Source organism: Arvicola amphibius, chromosome 3 (assembly GCF_903992535.2).
Source record: "Arvicola amphibius chromosome 3, mArvAmp1.2, whole genome shotgun sequence".
NCBI classification, from domain to species: Eukaryota; Metazoa; Chordata; class Mammalia; order Rodentia; family Cricetidae; genus Arvicola; species Arvicola amphibius.
This window is the reverse complement of record NC_052049.1, coordinates 104,512,514-104,531,576: the sequence shown is the minus strand read 5'-3', so window position 1 is coordinate 104,531,576 and position 19,063 is coordinate 104,512,514. Positions and strand designations below refer to the sequence as shown.

Sequence of the window (19,063 nt, the reverse complement as noted above, 5' to 3'; positions counted from 1 at the left end):
TTACAAAAGGGAATGGAGCCAGTACTGGGTCTCCCTAGTCGTGCAAATGAAGTGGGGTAGAGTAAGAGCATGCTGGGGCTTCAGGGTGTCTTTCTCCAATGGCTCCTTACCATGGTTCAGCTGACCTAAGCCCTCCTCCTTTAACCAATGACCCTCTGCATTTGCTGCACACTGATCCATTTCACGGTTATGTGAAAAGAACATAGAGCAAAGCCTGGGTCTCCCGACTCTATCATTGGATGAAATCACTGAACCTCTTCTGAAAGGCCATTCTATTCCATAGAGTAGACACCCAACGAGAAAAACGGGGCTCTGTAAATGCTGAAGTGTGTCCCCACACAGAGAAATGTTGTTAGCAGAGGATGTACTTCTGGAAACCTAGCTCATAAAGCAGAGATTTCTTGTCTTGGCAGAAGTCTCGAAGCTTAAGGATCCACAGGACAGCTTGGTTTCTGAACCCAAGATACATAACATTCAAGGGTGGTGGAATAAAAAAAGGAAAGAAGTGATCGAAAATTAGCATCTAGGGGTTAGAGAGATGGTTCAGCGGTTAAGAGCACTGACTGCTCTTCCAGAGGTCCTGAGTTCAATTCCCAGCAAACACAAGGTGGCTGTAATGAGATCTGGTGCTCTCTTCTGGCCTGCAGGCATACAGGCAGAACACTGTATAGATAATAAATAAATATTAAAGGAAAAAAAGAAAATTAGCATCTGAGGCCCAGTGATGTGACTCTGTGGTTAAAGGTGCTCGCTGCCAAACCTGACAACTTGAATTCAATCCTCAGATGCCCACATGGTGGAAGGAGGGAACCAACCCCTGCCAAGCTGTCCTTTGACTGTCTATGCATACCTACCCACATATAAATATATATAAACCACATACAAATAAATGAAATAGACATAAAATAAAAGTAAAAAATTTCCACGTGGGAGAAATGGAAGAGTTTAGCACTTGGGATTTGAATATCCAGGTTTAAGTTTCAAATCACTTACTAGATGAAATTACTCAACCACACAGCATGTGAGTTTGCTAATCAGTAGCATGGGTGCATAAAGGGAACAGGGGTGGATTGCAGTGAGTGTATTTTAAGAGTTCTTTATAACTCAACTAGTGCCACCAAATATATGTGAATATGCATTCAGTCCCTGCCGGTGACCAAGGTAAAAGGGACAGAGCTCCCTTCTCCTCCTCTAACCCAGTCCTCTCCTGCAATGTGACCTGTTTGTGAGCTGCCTGGTTTTCTGGTGACTGGGATAAAAGCTCTGGCTGCCACTCATTAGCTACCTAATTTCGGGGAAAGCCAATTCTTTTCCGTGCCTGTTACCTCTGCTCTTCATGAAAGGGCTGGGCAGAAGTCCTATGTAAGGTTTTGTGTTTAGATTTTTTGCTCTTGTAGATAGACTAGACTTAACAACCACATTGTTGAGATTTCATATTGGTTTTGTTTTTGATGTGCCAGCCCCTCCCCGTGTGTGTGTGTGTGTGTGTGTGTGTGTGTGTGTGCGCGCGTGTGCGCAGGAATTTGGCCTGCCTGGGTTCCACACTCACTGTCCACCCACCTGGGGGAAGAGAGCTGGGCTGCAGCCCAGGAACCCTAACAGATGCAGCTCCGAATTAGTAACAAGAAGCAGTCCTCTCCAAGGCAACCCAGGCGAACATACCGCCCACTGGGCAGGACTAAAAATAATCCTGCGTGCTTTCAACGTCACACCTGAAGTAAAAATACATCCAACCAGGGGCTTCTGGCTTGTTCTCCCCCACCCTGCTCTGTTCTCTCCATCTGGTGCTTTTGAAGTTGGAGGTGGGGGAATAGAGGCTGAACATACACCTTTTTTCACACCCCACCCTAAGACCTTCCACCCCTCCCCACTCACATACCCCAGCAGAAGCAGGTCCTGTTGCAGCAGCCGCGTCCACAAGCTGTCAGATGGCTAAATCTGACTCAAGCTTGCCCGGTAACAACAGACTCTAAGCCAGAAAGAACGTCATGCTCCTGTCTCAGAAATCTATCTATGTAGTTACTGCTTGCCTCATTTGAGTCTTCCCATTCACCAGTGGTCAGAGCCGTATTGATCCCCTGCTAGTTCCACTCTCTGTTTCTACACTCATTGGGAATTTAGGAAGTTATTGGGTCACAGGCAGCAGTCACTCACCTCGTGGGAAGGAAAACGGGTCCACGTGCAGCAACCGTGGTTAGTAAAAGTCAACGTCATAGGGAAATAAGGAATTCTTACTGGTGGTACTTTTTTGATTAAAGGAAAACAAAGTTTTGGCTGGACCTGGTGGCTCATGACTTTAAGCCCAGCACTCAGGAGACTGAGATGAGAAGATTGTTGGAGTTCGAGGCCAGCCTGAGCTCCATTACAAATGCAAAATCAGCCTGGGGTTCATACCCAAACCCTGTGTCAATGACTCCAAAGCAACATAGAGCGCAGGAGATAGCACTGCCAAGAAGTTATTGTGACTGCCGTCAGAGAGAAATCAGAAAACAGTGTCCCTGACACATGATGTGCTGATAAGAACACATCAGAAAATTAGAACAAACTCCTAGATGTTAAAAGCATGATGTTGGGCTGGCGAGATGGTTCAGCAGGGTAAAGAGCTTGAGTTCAGTTATTCAACTTTCCATAAGAAAGCTGGGAGTAGCAATGTATGACTGTAACACCAGCACTGGGTTGGGATGGAGTGACAGGCTGGTCTCTCGGGGCTTGCTGGCCAGTCAACCTAGCTGGATGATGAGGAGTAAGCTCAGCTCAACACATTGTGTCTCAAAGACTTAAGTGAAGATGGACAGGGGAAATGGACCTCTGTCCTCCATGTGTTCATTCAAAAGAGAGAGGAAGAAACAAAGGAAGGAAAAGGAGGGAGGGAGGGAGGAAGGGAGGGAGGGAAGTTGGCTTTGCATTCTGAAAATGGCACGCCATCTCTCCCCCCTCTCTTTCTGAGCCTCTATTGAAATTAGCACATGGGCTCATTATCCAAGCAAATGAGTCATCAGACGAGGAAAAATAAATGGATTGAAGTGGATGGTATCATTGTTGCTTTGCAAAGGGAGTCCACACACCTCCAAAGGGGATAAATGAGTATTAACCGCTAGCTGCTAGCTTACTCAGTGCCAAAGACTATCAGTCTTCATTTAATTATGCATGGGAGGGATTATCCCTGTTAAATAAAAGGGGAAACTGAGGCTCAGAGACATTCTGTAACGCACCCAAGTGTCATGTTCCTGTTTGTCTCCGAAGTCTGTATTTGTTCCAAATTCCCCTTTTTCGTACTCTGAACCATGAGTGAAGTCACGAGAGAAACCCGAGAGTTTTCTGCGGTGACTATGAGAGACCTGGACAGCCTGGTTGTTAGAGCGATCCATGGTGTCTTCACAGAAGAGATGGTGTGTGGAGTTGGGTTCTGCCAACCAGTAGAAGGAATGCAGAGGCAGGAAGCTCTGGTACAAGAAGTCACAGGGGCCCAGTGCAGAGTCAGAGCCTGGAGCAGTGTCTTCTGGGATATTGTCTCTGTGACCCCTGTGTTCTCTGGCCTGGGATACTAGCAGTAAAGCATCACAATGCCAGCCCCTGGGTTGAGTTTCTGGGAAGGAAGAAAGGAAGGCCTTTGGCAGCCATGCGTGGCAATAAGGGTAAGCGGTAGCTCTTGCCAGCCCCACCCTTAGTGTCCCACCCCAGCTGGCCCTCTGGCCAACAGATTAGTGTCTTCTGGAGCAGGCTGACTCTGTCTGTGACTTTGGTCCTTCCAGATTATTTCCACCCAGAAATATCTATCACGTATCATCCTTTCCACCCTCTGGTCATCATCCTGTCCCATCTGGGAAGGGCTGTCCCTAACTCTTCCCTTTGGAAGGAACCTGGGGCTCTAGGAGGATTGGGCAGTGAGCCTGGGCTCCCTCTGTCCATACCTCAGCAGGATGAGTCTGGTTGGAAGGGATGTGGGGTGGTACTGAGGGAGTCTGGAGGCTCCCAGGGTGGCCACGGGGGCCAGCAGGAGGTGGACAACCCAGTCAGGTGGCCACATACTTGGCTGGACCCATAATTGAGGTCTGTAGCCTGGACAAGGTCACATGAAAAGAAGGGACAGAGGCTTGACAGGATTTATCTTCCAGAAAGAGCAAGGATGGTGCCTGGGAGCATCCCTGAGCTCCTCCAATCTGCAGTGGCTTTTTCTGACTGTGTGTCTATTCTGACATTCTTGTTCTTCATTTTTGACTCCCAGCCTCTCCCAAGCTGTTTGCATCGTTTTCCACCCTGTTTCTCCGTTTCTGTTCTTCACTAAGTAGGGGGGGAAATGTTTTACATTAAAAACAAAAGAAGCAGCACCGTCAAATTGCCTGAGGAGGAAGAAAGGGAAACGGGAAAGGACCCAGCTATCTTTTCTTGAGTCCTTTTCATAAAGAAACATGTGCTGCAGCCACAGAGGGGAACTCAGTCAGATTAGAGTGTAGACGAGTGCCAGGAAAGCTGTGGTCTCCGTCCCGGTCTTCACAAACTTTCAGGAAACTTTTCAGCCTGGATCTTTGCTAAGAACCTGTCTCAAAGTGGGAGGAAGCGTGAAAGGGGCTTTGGGGCTTTGTGGATTCTCACCAGCTCTCGGAAGCCTCAGCGAGGTAGGGTAAGCAACTTCTGACCCTGAAAAAAAAGCCTCTTGGTCTTGGCAGAGGGACTATCGAGATCCAGGGGTCTCCACCTTTCCTCGCTGAGAGGAGTGGTGGGAACTCCTGCCTAGGGCTTCAGCCAGCACACCAGCCCTGTCTGATCTATCTGCTTTCCCTGGGGAGAGCAGTCCCACCCACCTAGCCCCCCACTGGGCGCTCTTGACCAGCGTAGTTGGGTGGTGTAGAAAACAGGAAGGCAGACGTGTCAGAAGTAATTAAACCAAACGATGACTTAAACCCCTGTAGAAATCAACACATCCGGTTTAATCACCTTCTTAAGCTCGCACAAGGCTGCAATCCTATGGAGAGGGCTTCTTTATTTCTTTGGATCGTTAACAGGAACTGCATACCTTGGGCTTGATTTTAGTTCGGATGCTCCTGGGGAGAGGTGATGAGGGCGGGGGTGGGGCCGGGGGCACGGAACAGAGAAAAGAAATAATAAAATGTTATTTGAGATCATCCCTTCTTCCCCTCTCCCAGGGACCGGCCTCGTCTCTCCCACCCTCCTGCCTCTGTCCATGCTCCCAGCACCCAGGCGGAGGCACAGTGCTGAATGTGCTAAATTAGGCCATTAGAGAAATTCATTTCTCTTTATTAGTCTGTGTCAAATCCTTTTTATTAGTGGCTGGAAACGACCTCTCTTCTGCAGTAAAATGTCATGCCGGTTCACTCCTTTTATTTGTTCTGCACTGACGAGGCTCAAACTCTCACTGAATTAGTACAGTGAGATTTATTTCCTCCAAATTTTGAACGGCTTAAGAGAGATTGGGGTGGAGGGGGCGGTCAGGAGGGAGGTGGCCTGTGGGGAGCCGAGTTGGGAAGGGGTGGGGAGGGAGAAGGTGAGCTCCTGTGGAGGTCAAATGTCCTCTGCTGTTTGGAAATAGAGTCTAATGACCATCTCTCATAACTTGTTTGTCTGCCGGGCCCTGGGGACTAAGTCCCCCACCCTCGTGCTTCAAGCTTCTGAAGGGTGTTGGTCCAGGGGCGCACGGACCTGGTCAGCAGGAGGGAGAGCTCCTTAAAACCTGTGTTTTTGAGCTGGGTGTGCAGCTCAGTAGTTAATCACTCATCTGCTTTGCACGAGACTCTAAGTTTGATTGCCAGCACCAAAACACAAACATTCCAGCTGGACAAACTGACGTGTTAGGAGCCAAGGTCGTGTATGTACATAAGGAAATTTTTCCCCTTATTCCATCCCCAGGGCCGTTTTCATCCCTGGTTGCTTAGATGTCAGCTCCTTTCCATATTAAAGTTGTCCTCTAAGCCTGAAGCAGAAGCTGCTGGGGAGACTCCTCAATGGGGCCCAATGGGGGCTGTGACTTCTTATCCACTTATGTGAGGATCAGGAAGAATAGCTTAGGAGATACAGTACAAAGCTTAGGCAGGCACATGATGGACAAATGCAGAAGGGACAGGGGGCTCATCTGTAACTGCCCTGGGGACAGCCCAAAGCCATGACTGCAGGCCTAACACCCATCAGGGTCACTGGTTGCTTGGACTGGTCCTGGAGGTAATGTCTAGCTATCCCCATGCAAGTAGGGGACTAGTTCACTGAGTGATCTAAGAGAGCACTCCATTAGTCTGGCATGGCTCCTGAGGATGGGCTCCTGTGTTAATGGGATGAGACAGTCACAGAAGCCTGGTGGGATAAGAGAAGGGAGGTTTGGGGTGCTGACAGTGCTGTTCAGCTCCCCTAGCTCAGGTCAGGAGCGGGAGGCCAAGACAATCCCATGGACCTTAACCAACATAGAAAGCATAGAAAATACCCCAAAATGTGGCCCAGCAAGATGGCTCAATGAGTTAAGGCATTTACTGACAAGCCTGGCGACCTGAGTTCAAGCCCCAGGGTTCCACATAGTAGATGGAGAGTCAGCTCCTACAAGTTGTCCTCTGACCTCCACGTGTGCAGCGTGGTACCTTCACACCCCAAATGAAAGAACGAGCAAGTGAATGAACAAACGAACAAACAAATAAATAAATGTAATGAAAGAAAGAAAGAAAATACTATCAAATGAAACAAAAAGTCCCACATGTGTCTCCCACAACCATTCTAGGGAGACTGACACCTGCAAGTGGAAGGTTTGTAGTGCAGATCCACACAGCGGCTCTGCAAAAGAGGAGGATGTAGTTACTCATTATGTTTGACATCACTGCCTTCTGCCCCAGCCCCACCCCTGCAAGCCTGGCTCTATGGCCCTGTGGCTCTGGCCTGGGCCTACTAAGCATCTCATAGCCTGACACCTACTGCTGTGTTAGCTCTGTGGTTTCCTCTCCTCTCTGCCCCCATCACACATCACCCACCTGAGAGTTCCTTGCCTTCCTTCTCCCTGCTGAAAACACCTCTCCCTCAGCTCTTCGCATGGTTGCCCCTCATCATTCCAGGCTTAACTTAAATGTCACTTCCTCAGAGAGGCCCTCCCTGACCATTCTAAAGAAAGCTGCTTGCTCCGCTCCGCAGGAGCAGACGAAACCTGTGCTCATAGCTGGCACACTGAATCCTGGCAGGCCCCACCCGCCCAACCCACATGCCACTTATACTATGTACACAGAAAACACAACTCTGCACATGCATTACATACAGGTAAGGCATATACACTTATGACATACAAAGTCAGGCCCCCAGTTGCATGTACACAACCCTTTGTGCATATGTACTGCATAAACGCAAAATCCCATGCACACACAGTGAAACATGCATGCTGACATAGGACAAACACTTGCTCTACAGAGAGCCTGCACTCAACTCCCAGTCCACACACGTGCATACACACACACACACACGCACGCACGCACGCACACACGCACACACACTCTCTATTTGGCAGCTGCCCACCCTCCCTCTAGCCAGTGAGGAAGGAATGTGCAGTGACCGCATAGCTGCTGTGGGTTGGGGCATGGGCTGCACCCCCACCACCTGGCACGATGCTTCGGATTATTAGTTCCTGGTAATTTAGTGCCCTTGTACAGAGTCGATTTGTGCCTTTCATTCCTAATTGATCTAGTGGCTGTTTAAATGGCAGCAGGCATCTGTTGAGAGTAGGAAGGTTCATAAGGCGCAATAATTCATAACACCGTCTGGAATTTGCCTTTCATGGCCCTCAGCTAAACCACTGCAGGGCTCTGCTTAAATTACAGCCACTGAGGCTTTCTTTGGTATTCCACTCAGGGCCAAGAGAATCTTGCATTAAACTGGGATCAGGTTAGATTAGACTATAATATGCTGCAGTATTGGAGGCTGCAAATGAAGACTTATACTGGAGTTTAACCCCTTCACCTCATGTTCTCTTTGTCTTCAGCCGGGGAGCTAAATTCACCCCATTGTTTTTCCCTGTCAGCTCCTTGCTGGGTGTGTTAGAGATCCTGGCAATTCTGGGATGCACGAGAGCGAACCTTAAATATTGGCCCTCTTTCTTGCATGCTCCAAGCCCAGTATACAGCCTGGGGGCCCAGTAGTTTATACACCAGCTTCTCTAAACACGGATCAGCTGGTCATCTGAAGTGGGAATAGATCTTCCTTTATCCTCCCACCCCTCCTCACTTAAGTGGAGAGACCGAGGCTGGGCAAGTATGATTTTTATGAGGCTAAGCACTCCTGTCTGAGATTCTGGGGTGGAACAGACATCAGGGCTTCCCTCCACGCACTCAGTGATATTGAACATACTGTGCTGGCTAGAGGCTCGGTCCTGCTCCCAGTGTCTGTTCTCCTCAGGACTTATACTATGTTCCCCAATATGGTTGTCATTAGCCACATGTGACCATTTAAATTTGAATTAATTAAAATTCAATAAAATTAAAGATTCATCATCTTAGTTGCACTGGCCGTATTTCAAGTGCTCATTGGCCTCAAGTGGCTAGTGGTTCCTGTGTTAGATGGTGCAAACTGAAGAACATTTGCTTCACTGCAGGAAGTTCTGTAGGAAAATGCTAGCCGGGCTACCCCTGTGGCAGAGGACCAGCAGGCAGATCCAGCACAGGTTCCTCTTCTTCCTCTCCCATGAAACAGTGCTGCATAGAAAATAAAGAAGCAGATGTTGTGGTCTCAGGAGCCTGAGGAGAAAGATCCAAGATGTGCAGATGCTTTCTTAGAACAGGGGAAGGGATTGGGCTCTCTCCATGCCAGAGGCAACAGCCTAGGCACACGTGGGCGTATGTGCTGCAGAAATAAGTGTGATGTGTGGTTATGTCTGCAAATAAGCGTGCAAACATACAACATCTGTGTTCAGCAAATGTCTGTGAGGATTCATATACTTCTGCCACACTTTGGATATTCAGGAGTGAATGGATAGGTTTGATCCCTGGTTACAGTCTAGGTAAGTAGGCAAATGAAACAAAAACTCAGAGATTTGGGAGAGAGATATGGAGACAGTGGGTAGTCAAGGAAGCTTCTAGGGGGTCGTGATCTCTCTACACTAAGACACACAGACCCATCTGATTAAACATTTATGCTCATATAAACTTACCTTAGAAACACACACGCACACACAATTTATTCATTGATTCAGTCTTGAGCAATTTATTAAGTGCCTTCTATGAGTATACATGGCAAGATTCTTGGATACAGCAATCCTTTACACAGAGACTGTCCTGGAGAAAAACACAGAATGATACAAATAGCCATTTAATTACAGCCGTGTTAAGGATTTGGTGATGGAAGTGCAGGGAGATTTTACAAAAGCAACTGGGATATTTGACAAAACTGAGTCTGCCAACAGACATGGGCATATGTGGATGAGTTTGGGGGCTCATATATTTCACCCTGTGTATACTTGCAAACACACAACTGTTTATACACATCTGTTGCCCTCAGCTGGCTTCGGACTCTGTGTGTGTGCATTTGTGTGTGTGTGTGTGTGTGCATGTGTGTGTGTGTTTCTATAATGGACATATGCAAGATGAAGTACTTAACCCAAATGGTGCTATGAATCTTTGCTTGCATGCCACTTAGTGCTAATATCCACACCCAAGAACTCTCTAGATAGTTCCCACATTTCCTTCCTGGAATCATGCTGAGTCTGAAATGGACACCAATATCTTTGAAGAGTTATAACCTCTCCATGCAGTTTATCTGACCAAAGGGGAAAGGTAGGAGCCCTCAGAGGCCCCAGGAGTGGGTTCTCCATGCCAGAAAACAAAATGTTGCCACCCTGGCAGACCCTGGGGACTGGGGACATCCTCAAAGAGTTGGACCCTGGGAAAAGAAGTGATAGAACTGCTGGAAAGGTGGGGGGGCTAGCAGCAGCCTGGTCTCTCTGTGCACAGGTGTGAGCTCTTAATGTCCCCACAGGCACCCTCTTTTCCCGCTTCTGACGCTGCTGTTTGAGAAATGTGAACAGGCCACCCAGGGCTCTGAGTGCATCACCTCCGCCAGCTTTGACGTGGACATCGAGAACTTTGTCCACCAGCAGGAGCAGGAACATAAACCCTTCTTCAGCGATGACCCGGAACTGGACAATCTGGTAAAGACCCTCTACCTTACATTCTGGCTGAAGTCTTCCAGTCCTCTGATCCCATCCCAAATCTCCTAAAAGTGCTCCTTTCATTCACTAATCCAACAGAAAGTTGTGAGTGCCCATTGTGGAATCCACACTGTGCACACTATTTCATGGTTGAGAATCAGATCAAAGCATTTTTAATGAAGATTCTAGCAGCAGACTCTGCTGCCTAAGCTTTCTCTGCCTCTAACATGGTGCCAGCATCTGACCCCTGCTGCCTTACGGTTCAAGCAAATGGAAAGTGGGGGACTGACAGCTAGAATGCCAAAGGTAGTTATTCTGAGTCTGCATGGATAACTGGCGGCTGTGGCAAAGAAGGCAGACGTGTGAAGGAAGGTAAGAGGCATATTTGAGCTTGTCCACACAGGGAAAGACCTGGTCTTACTGGACACAGTAGACCATGCTCCAAATAGTTTGCCACTCAGATAATCACGTCATCCTGTAAAATACAAGTTCCTGGGCTGCACTAGGGAACTGTGATTCTGCTGATACAACGGAATCCTGTGACTCTACATTTTGTATTTCCAAGGCAATTGCCATCATTAGCATCCATGGCTCCTGGGTTGGTTGGAATCTCAAGTTCTCTTCTAGCCTGGGAGTTTAATGGAAGAAGTGGGCTGGAGAGCCAGTGTGCTGTCCATCATGGAGTGTGCTGAGAACCAGTGTGCTGTCTATCATGCCAAGTGGTTCCTGGAAGTAATAACCTCAGGACCTGATGTTTTGGTTTTTTGTTTTCCTTGTTTGGTTAGTTGGTTTGGATTTTTCATGACAGGGTTTCTCTGTGTCAGAGCCCTGTTCTGAAACTCCCTTTGCAGACCAGGCTGGCCTTAAACTCAAAGGGCTCCGGCTATCTCTGCCTCCCGAGTGCTGGAATTACAGATGTGAGCCACCACGGCCTCACAGGACCTGAGTTTTTGATGTTTGTGAACTGTCCAGATTATCACAGTGAATTTGGAAACTCTGCAAATCTGTTCTCCAACACATGCATGCATGCATGCAGGCACGCACGCACACACTGATTGGTGATAGTGCTAACTTCTTCTACCCAGAGTTCAGCTATTATCCACTCCCCGAAAAAGAACAGAATCCGGGAAGCTAAAGTGGCTACAAAAAAGAAAGTAGAAGTACACGTTTATCTCCCGGGCACACGTATGCATAAGTACACTTGTGGACACATACACCCACATTTAGTACATATACAGATCGGATGAATGACTTCGGTATTATTTGGGAGCATGAATTATTCACACCACTGCTTCTTTCTGTGTTCGGAACCTGAGATAGCTGCCACCAGGAGACCCCTGCCTGGCTTGGGATTTTGTGGTGCTATGATGATTTAAGAATGGGGGCTGATCTTGGACATGGGAGAAGTACTTACTGATTGCCGGGAATATTAGTGGAGGCATTGAGAATCCCAAATCTACCCCTGCTCATCCCTGGCCCTCCCTCTCCCCTAATGGGCGGTGAACCCTGGCTACAGCCTCTTAGAGTCAAGGAAAGCTTCCACTGTGCTGATCCTCCAGCTGGACTGTGTGGGCAAGGCTGGCTCAGCCCTGCCCTGCTCCTCAGCTAGTCAGAATCAGAAGATTCTGCAGTTTGGAAAGGAATTCTTCAGAATGCGGCTTTAGGCTGCTCTGGAGTCTAGAGACAACTCTTTCTCAAAGTCAGGGTAGACTTGGGACTGGGCCCACTACACATGTGTGCACACACATATGTAATGAGCCTAGCATCATCATTGTCTGTATGATCTTGGTGACTGAAACTCAGTTTCCTCATCTCTACAGCTAACTGCCCCTAGCTCACATGACTGTAATAAATTAATTGATGGCTCATAGACTTGGCCTTTAAAAGGGCTTTGCATCTGAAAATTAATCTCACTGTGATAGTGTTTCAGATCCTCAACCTTTCTGTATCCTGGCTGTCAAAGACACGGTATGGTCTGGATCCTGAAACTTCTGGTGTAGGGTAGGGTGAAATCCAGCAGTGCCCTTTGCCACTGGTTCCTAGCCCAGTGTCAAAAGGAAGAGACGCAGAGGCCAAGCACAGGAGCCATCATTAGGACAAGAATCATGTCTCCAGCACAGCCGAGATGCACATAATTAGAAATTAGAAAAAGGTCAGATTCCGTTATTACCAGCTCAATCAGCTGCCGAGTGCCACAGCCAGTTAATTTGGCATCTGTATTTTTTACAACCCCGCACACGTAGCCCAACGGACTGTAACTCTTTCTCCGGACAGATATACTGCGCAGCCGAGCAGGGACATAAAATGAGGGACCCCAAGCAAATGAGCTGAGATAATTGAGAGATTTATTTTTTATATATGTGTGTGTGAGGGCAGCTTTCCTTTGCCCTTGAATATTGACTTTCATAGATAGGATTGTCAGGAGGGCACTTGGATCCCCAAAATCTTTGCCCCTCAGAAGGTTCTCTCCCAACACCCTCCTCCAGCCTCTCCCTGACCCTTCCCTGCTTTCTCCACCTCTTGGACAGACCCTAACTGTTCTTCCTTCCCTTCCCGGAGCTGTTCGCCTGTCTCACCCACCCCTGCTCCTCACAGTCTCCCAGAGCCGCTTTTCCAGACAAATCTCCATGGAAACAGCTGAGTCAGCTCTCCCAGAGCTGCCCCAAATATCTGAGAGGATCCCAGTCACAGATTTCTGAGGGAGGGAATCCTGTAAGGTTGTCGCTCCACAGCGCCTCTACTGGGAGTAAAACGTAATTACATGAAATCTGGTTTTTGGGTTTTTTTTTGTTTTTTTTTTTTTTTTTCTACAAGGCGATCCTCAGGTCTACGGAGGAGAGCCCTGGCCTTAGAGCCCTGTGTCTGTACTCCTCCCACAGGCACTCCGCCTCTCCCTGGTGACAGTAAAGCCCTTGCTCGCAAATAAGAGAATGACACCAATAATATCTCTCCCTGGAGCCCCCACTAGGACCTTCCCTTCGTCTTTCCACTCCCAGGTGGTTAATCCGAAATACCCGTGAGTCCTCTGGGATCTACTACAATTCCTACACCAGGTTTCTGTCTTACCTGGCCTCCAGATCCGACCCACTCCTTGGGCCCAGCAGCCTCTGACTGGCACTTGGTAAAGTTTGTAAAATTTGCAAGTTCCCCAAACCACTTTGAAAGGTAAAAGCTTTTTGTTTTATAAAACCTGATTTACGGGCCCCCGGTGCAAGGCCAAGGTTTTATATATTATGCAAGATTTCAAACTAAGGCTGTAAAACGTACGGTTTCAGTTTCATGCATGGAATTTTTTTATGTGTAAATTTTTTAACATTTATGGGGCACGTTTTAATGAGGCTCTGGTGTGGCTCCAGGGACAGATTATGGCTGCCTGACCGCAAAACCAGTTCCAAAATGGGGCCTCCCAGGCCCCTGGGCCCACTCTGAAGAGGCAGGCCTGGAGGCCGGAATCTAGGAGTGAGGAGACTCGTGAAGGAGCCAGCCCAGAGCTGTGGGCCCACAGAGACCTCATCCAAACCTGATCTGAAAGTCACTCACCTCAGCCTTCAGTCCAGGCTCTCTGCCTAGAAGGGACCTGCAAACCTCACAGCCACCAGGGAGAGGAAAGGAAATAAGAATATCAACCATGATAATAATTAACATCTATAGAGCACTTACAGGTACCAGGTGCTATCCTAAACTATTTGCATCTATTATCTTATATAATCTCCGTTCCAAATCTGCAAAGCTTAATATTAATATTAACAATATTATGCCCATTTGCTGGAGGCAGTTGGTTCAATCCTCAGAACACTCTTTTCTCTCTTTCTCTCCCCCCCCGCTCTCTCTCTCTCTCTCTCTCTCTCTCTCTCTCTCTCTCTCGTGTGTGTGTGTGTGTGTGTGTGTGTTGTGTGTGTGAGAGAGGGGGGGGAGAGAGAGGAGAGAGAGAGAGGGAGGGAGAGAGAGAGAGAGAGAGAGAGAGAGAGAGAGAGAGAGAGAGAGAGAGACTTTCTCGCTGGTACGGCATGGAGCTCACTTATTTTCCCTCACTGGATATCCAAGAAGTCCCAGGGAGACGCCTCTCTCCGGCCTCCCAGCACTGGGAATACGTGTGCATGTGTGCACAGGCCACCACGTCTGTCATTTCTATGTGAGTGCTGGGACTCGAACTCAAGTCCTCACACTTGTACAGCGAGTACTTCACATCTCCCCAGTCTCATCGTCCTCGTTTTAGGAAGTGAAATAACACACAGGATCATGCAGCTATGGGCAAAATAGAAAGAGAACTGAGCCATGAAATGCAGCTCCACTCTCAACTATTACACACACGCACAGAGGGAGTGCTAATGTCTTCTGACATTTCTAGAAGAGTCAGGTCTTCCTTTAGTTGTTTCTTGTTTGTGTTTGTTTTGTTGTTATTTTCCAAGTCACATCTCATTCCGTTCTCAGGAAAACATAGTCATTCTATTTGTTTTGTGGTGTTGGAGGTCAAATGCAGGACCTTGCGTGTGCTTGGCAAGCACTCTGCCACCAAGTTCCACCCTGAGACCAGAGAATCGCTATTATTTTATTATTTTATTATTTATTTATTTATTTATTATTTATTATTTTATAGCTGAGGAAACTATAGTACAGAGATTAAGCATTGTTCAAGGCCTCCAGGGGGAAGACAGAAACCTCTCCGTCCCCAAAACTACCTCCTTGATGTGTCCCCACTTTGTTCTTTAGATTCTCACACGAGCCTGGCAGAGAGCAGCTATTATCCCCATTCAGGGGAGAGAGAAACGCAGGACCCAGAGTCCTGTAGCCACGAAGTTCCATAGCTGAGCTTGAAGAAAGTCCCTCTAACTTGAGAAGCCCAGGCTGTGCCCTCCAGCCCCTCAGTGCTTCTCTAAATTCTGATGCCACGCAGGTGAAGATGCCAGTCATGACTCAAATGTGAGTTAACTTGCCATGCATGACAGCTTCCGTAAAATATCCACTTGTCTGAGAGGCCTCCAGCCCTGGCATTCACCTTTCTTCCCTGTTCCCCTTTTCACCCTAGTGACCCTGCACTCCCAACTGGCCAAGCCAAGCTGCCCCAGTCGGGAAAAATTCTTCATTTGAGTTTAGCTCTGTCTGCTCCAGTGACCCATGGGAAATGTCAGCTCACAATTTAGGAATGCAGGCTTATAAACTTCTTCTTCCCTACCTTCCCAATTTGCAGAAGGAGAAAGTGGAAGGAGTTTGCCCCCAAGGCAAGAAAGGGAGCAGGCTATCTCATCTCTGAGCCTCTGTTCCTTTATCTCTAGCAGAGTGATAGATAATCTTGCCTGCATCCCTGGGGTGAAGACACTCAAAATAAGATAATGGAGAGAGAAGCCTTTTGAAAATTGTAAACTGCTGTGTATACAAATGTTTTGAGAGACAAGGAGTTACTCTCATAAAATGAAGAGGCCAAGACCTACAAGAGAGGCAGCTATTTAGAAAATAACTTGAAGCTATGTGTGGTGGTTGAGGGGCATCAGGACAAAGACTAGACATTATTAAACACCTATGATACATGCCAGTAACATTTGCAAACATAATCTTATTCAAAGTTCGAACAATGCTCAAATGTAGATATTATTATTAACCTAAGTTGCATAGATAAAGTTTAAGTCACTTCTCCAAAATGCCCAGGTAACAAATAATAAATTCAGGACATCACAGTGTGTAACTTTATAGAAAAGAGGTTGTCCTGTCTTGGGTACTTTCCTGAGCCTGTGGGACGCATGAAAATGCCAGGATACTACAAAAGAGAGTAGCATCTTGATTTGCTGTTTTGGGGGGGGTCATCTTTAGAGGAGGCAGAATTCTTATTTTGGAACAGAAAGAGGAGATAGAAGCTGACAGAATAAAACCTGGGAATTAGAATGAAGGACACATCCATCATGCATAATGGTAGTATTAAATTAAGTGGCATTCCAGCTGGAGAGATGACTCAGCAGTTAAGAGCGCCCACTGCTCTTCTAGAGGACTAGAGTTCAGCCCCAGCACCTCCGTTATGCAGCTCACAGCCATCTGTAGTTCGGGCTGCTGGGGACCCAGCATCCTCTTTTGGTCTCTGGGGGCACCTGCACTCACTTGTCCAACTCCTTACACTGACACACACGTGTACAAATAGTCAAAAATAAGCAAAATCTTTTTAAAAAATAAATTAAGGGGCATTGTTAATGTGCTGAAGGATTTAGAGTAGTTGCCAGGCGGTGGTGGTGCACACCTTTAATCTCTATGAGTTCAAGGCCAGTCTGGTCTATGAAGCAAGTTCCAAGAGAGCCAGAATTGTTACACAGAGAAACCCTGTCTCGAAACTCCCCACCACCCTCAAAAAAGATAGTTTAATAAATCAGCCTTTTATTCTTAGAGGCAAAACAGCAAGAGTTAGAGATATAGGATGACAAATACTTTATTCACTGCAAATATAGAAGGAACCCAGAGATTATTCCTCCATTAGTCCAATATAGGGTAGCCGTAGGAAAGCTAACGGACGATGAGAAATTATTCAAAGAAGGTTTTTTTAATTTTGTTTTGTCATTTGACATGTGTTTGGGCCCTTGGGAAGTAGAGGTAGGAGGACCAGAAGTTCAAGATCATCCTTGGCTACATAGAGAGTTCCAGATCACTTTAGGCTACATGAGAAAACAAAAGGGGGAAAAAATGTAACTGGTTACTTGCGATTTACCACGTACGTTCACATTTTACCCACTAGCCCTGAATGAATCTTCTGAATTAGGGATGTCCCTTACCTCTAGTCTACAAATGAGGAGACTGAGGCTCAGTGTAAACCTTGACCCTGTCCACTGGCACTAAAAGAGCAAGCCGTGAGCCTGGACTCACATGCAGTTTGCAGGGCTCTGAACGCCACAGGCCGTCTGCCTTGCGTGCAGTCCCCACCCTCATGCACCGTACCGCACGTCTGTCTCTCTAATATTGTACATATTCATTGCCTCAGAGAACCATTATGATTTACTCTGCCTTCTTAAATTTTTAAACCAATTCTATTAGCGCATAAAAGAGTAATCCTTCATCTGTGCTTTACCAGACCCCAGGATGTGACTGCTTTGGGGCCCCTGCACACCAGAACTAGTTAAAACACACTGTGCATGTGCTACGTTTGAGCTAAGCATTTGGGGTATTTAGATACATTTTTGCTTTTTACTCTGTTTAACTTATCTGTAGTTTTTCCATTTTTGTATAATAAATACATATTGGTTATGTACTTAAATGTTCTGGGGGGTGTGATGCTTGTATACATTTATACAAACATGTATACATGTGTGCATAGGACTATTTTAAAATAAAATGTTGATTTTTAGATGCAGACTATCACTGGGCCCAGCTGTGATAGATCATCTGCTTAGCGTGTGAGAGGCCCTGGTTCTATACTCTGCACTCCCTCCTCCAAAAATTAAGCAGAATAGGATAGTCTTGCTAATGAGAAGGGAAAAAAAATGAAAAGGAAAGAGAAAAGGAAGGAAGGATGGGAAGGGAGAGGGAAGAAAGGAAAGAGAAAAAAGAATAATATGAGAACTAGGTTTGTCTCAACATAGTTGAGCAGTTTATTCAAGCCAGATGACTTGCCAAATGCAGTGATAAAATTAAATGAAGGTTATGTTGTTGGAGGCACTAGATGTCCTCGGTTCTACAGAAGGCTGAGCAAGCCCTTTACAGTAAGGCAAAAGAGATTTGAGTCCTGTGTAAGGAAGAACTTCCTAATCAGCACATTGAAAGAACATAGAGACCATCCAAAACAATAAGGTCGGCTCCCAGTGGTAGGGATGGCCTAGAAGAGAGGCTGCAACCACAGGTCTGGTGTGTTTGCACAGTCCCCTCACCTTGCAGGCCCCCACTTACCCGCGAACCACATTCCCTTTATACTACCATCATTTTTAACATACCTGACTCCGGAGAGACCATAGAAGCTATTTGATCTCAGGGGCAAGGCCATAGGGCTTCATATTGCCTACAAGTTGTGTCCACTGGGACGAAAAGCTGTCTGTGGACTTCATTTTCTTCAGCAATAAAAAGTGGGTGGGCAATAAGAGTACTTGCCTGCAGAGGATGTTGCTAGAATAAATAAGACAGAGCAAAGATTGGACTTAGCCCAGTGGCAGACATACAGTAAGACATGTTTCAGTGTTGCCAGTCCGTCCTCAGTGCACCACTCACTGGGCTGGTTATCCTAATAGGCACAAGACGAGACCTTCCAGGCTGAAGCCAAACAGAAAACGTTAGATGAGAACACGTCTTTCTCAAGTTCCCTTTGGTCCAAACTACTTATCTGAGCATCATCACTCCCCTCTATAACTTGATGTGCTCCTTGTGTGTCAATCTCAGCCTCATGGAGTTGGCATCTGTAGGATGAGACCTTGTAACAGAGCCCTGTGTAAAGCTTCCGTTTGTGATCCTTAATTTCAATTTGGTACTTCAGAAAACCTGAATTAGTTGAGCTCAGAGCTCAGTCCTTGCTCATCACAGTCAAAGTTCTCTGGGAGACAGTTTCTTCTTTGTGTTTCTAAACCTGACCTGGCAATCAAGCTCAAGCTTGTGGCAAGTGCTACTTTGCCAACTATTTACCAACCTCAGCCCCCTTGTTCCATGTTTGTATTGTCTGAGCTGGTCCCCAGGCATCGTTACGCTGCCAAAAACTAGGAGGTTGGCATTAGAATCACCCATATGTTATCCATATCAACATAAGCAGATAAGGAAAGGCAGTAACCCCATCTACATGTTTTTTTTTATTTTTATATAATTATAAATTTGCAGGCACTTGTAAGCATTAGTATGAGAGGTCCTGATTCCCTTCTTGCTTAATCAAGCACAGCCACCAACCATATTCAGTTTTTTGTCAATTTTACACACACTCACTTGTATGTGCGTACATTTCTTCCAGGTTCTATGTGAATTTGTTATGTTTAGATTCATGTAGGCTTATTTAGT

The 19,063-nt window shown here is 46.8% G+C and overlaps 1 protein-coding gene across 4 annotated transcripts in view; it reads left to right on the top strand.

Annotated features, from left to right (window-relative positions):
- The window catches only part of Pknox2 (PBX/knotted 1 homeobox 2), a 74,769-nt gene that overhangs the window by 21,123 nt on the left and 34,583 nt on the right, over positions 1 to 19,063 (top strand). For all 4 annotated transcript variants that reach the window (XM_038323377.1, XM_038323376.1, XM_038323375.1 and 1 more), the window contains exon 3: positions 9,949 to 10,120. In XM_038323377.1, the coding sequence (XP_038179305.1) occupies positions 9,949 to 10,120 (172 nt within the window). The remainder of the gene's footprint in view (positions 1 to 9,948; positions 10,121 to 19,063) is intronic.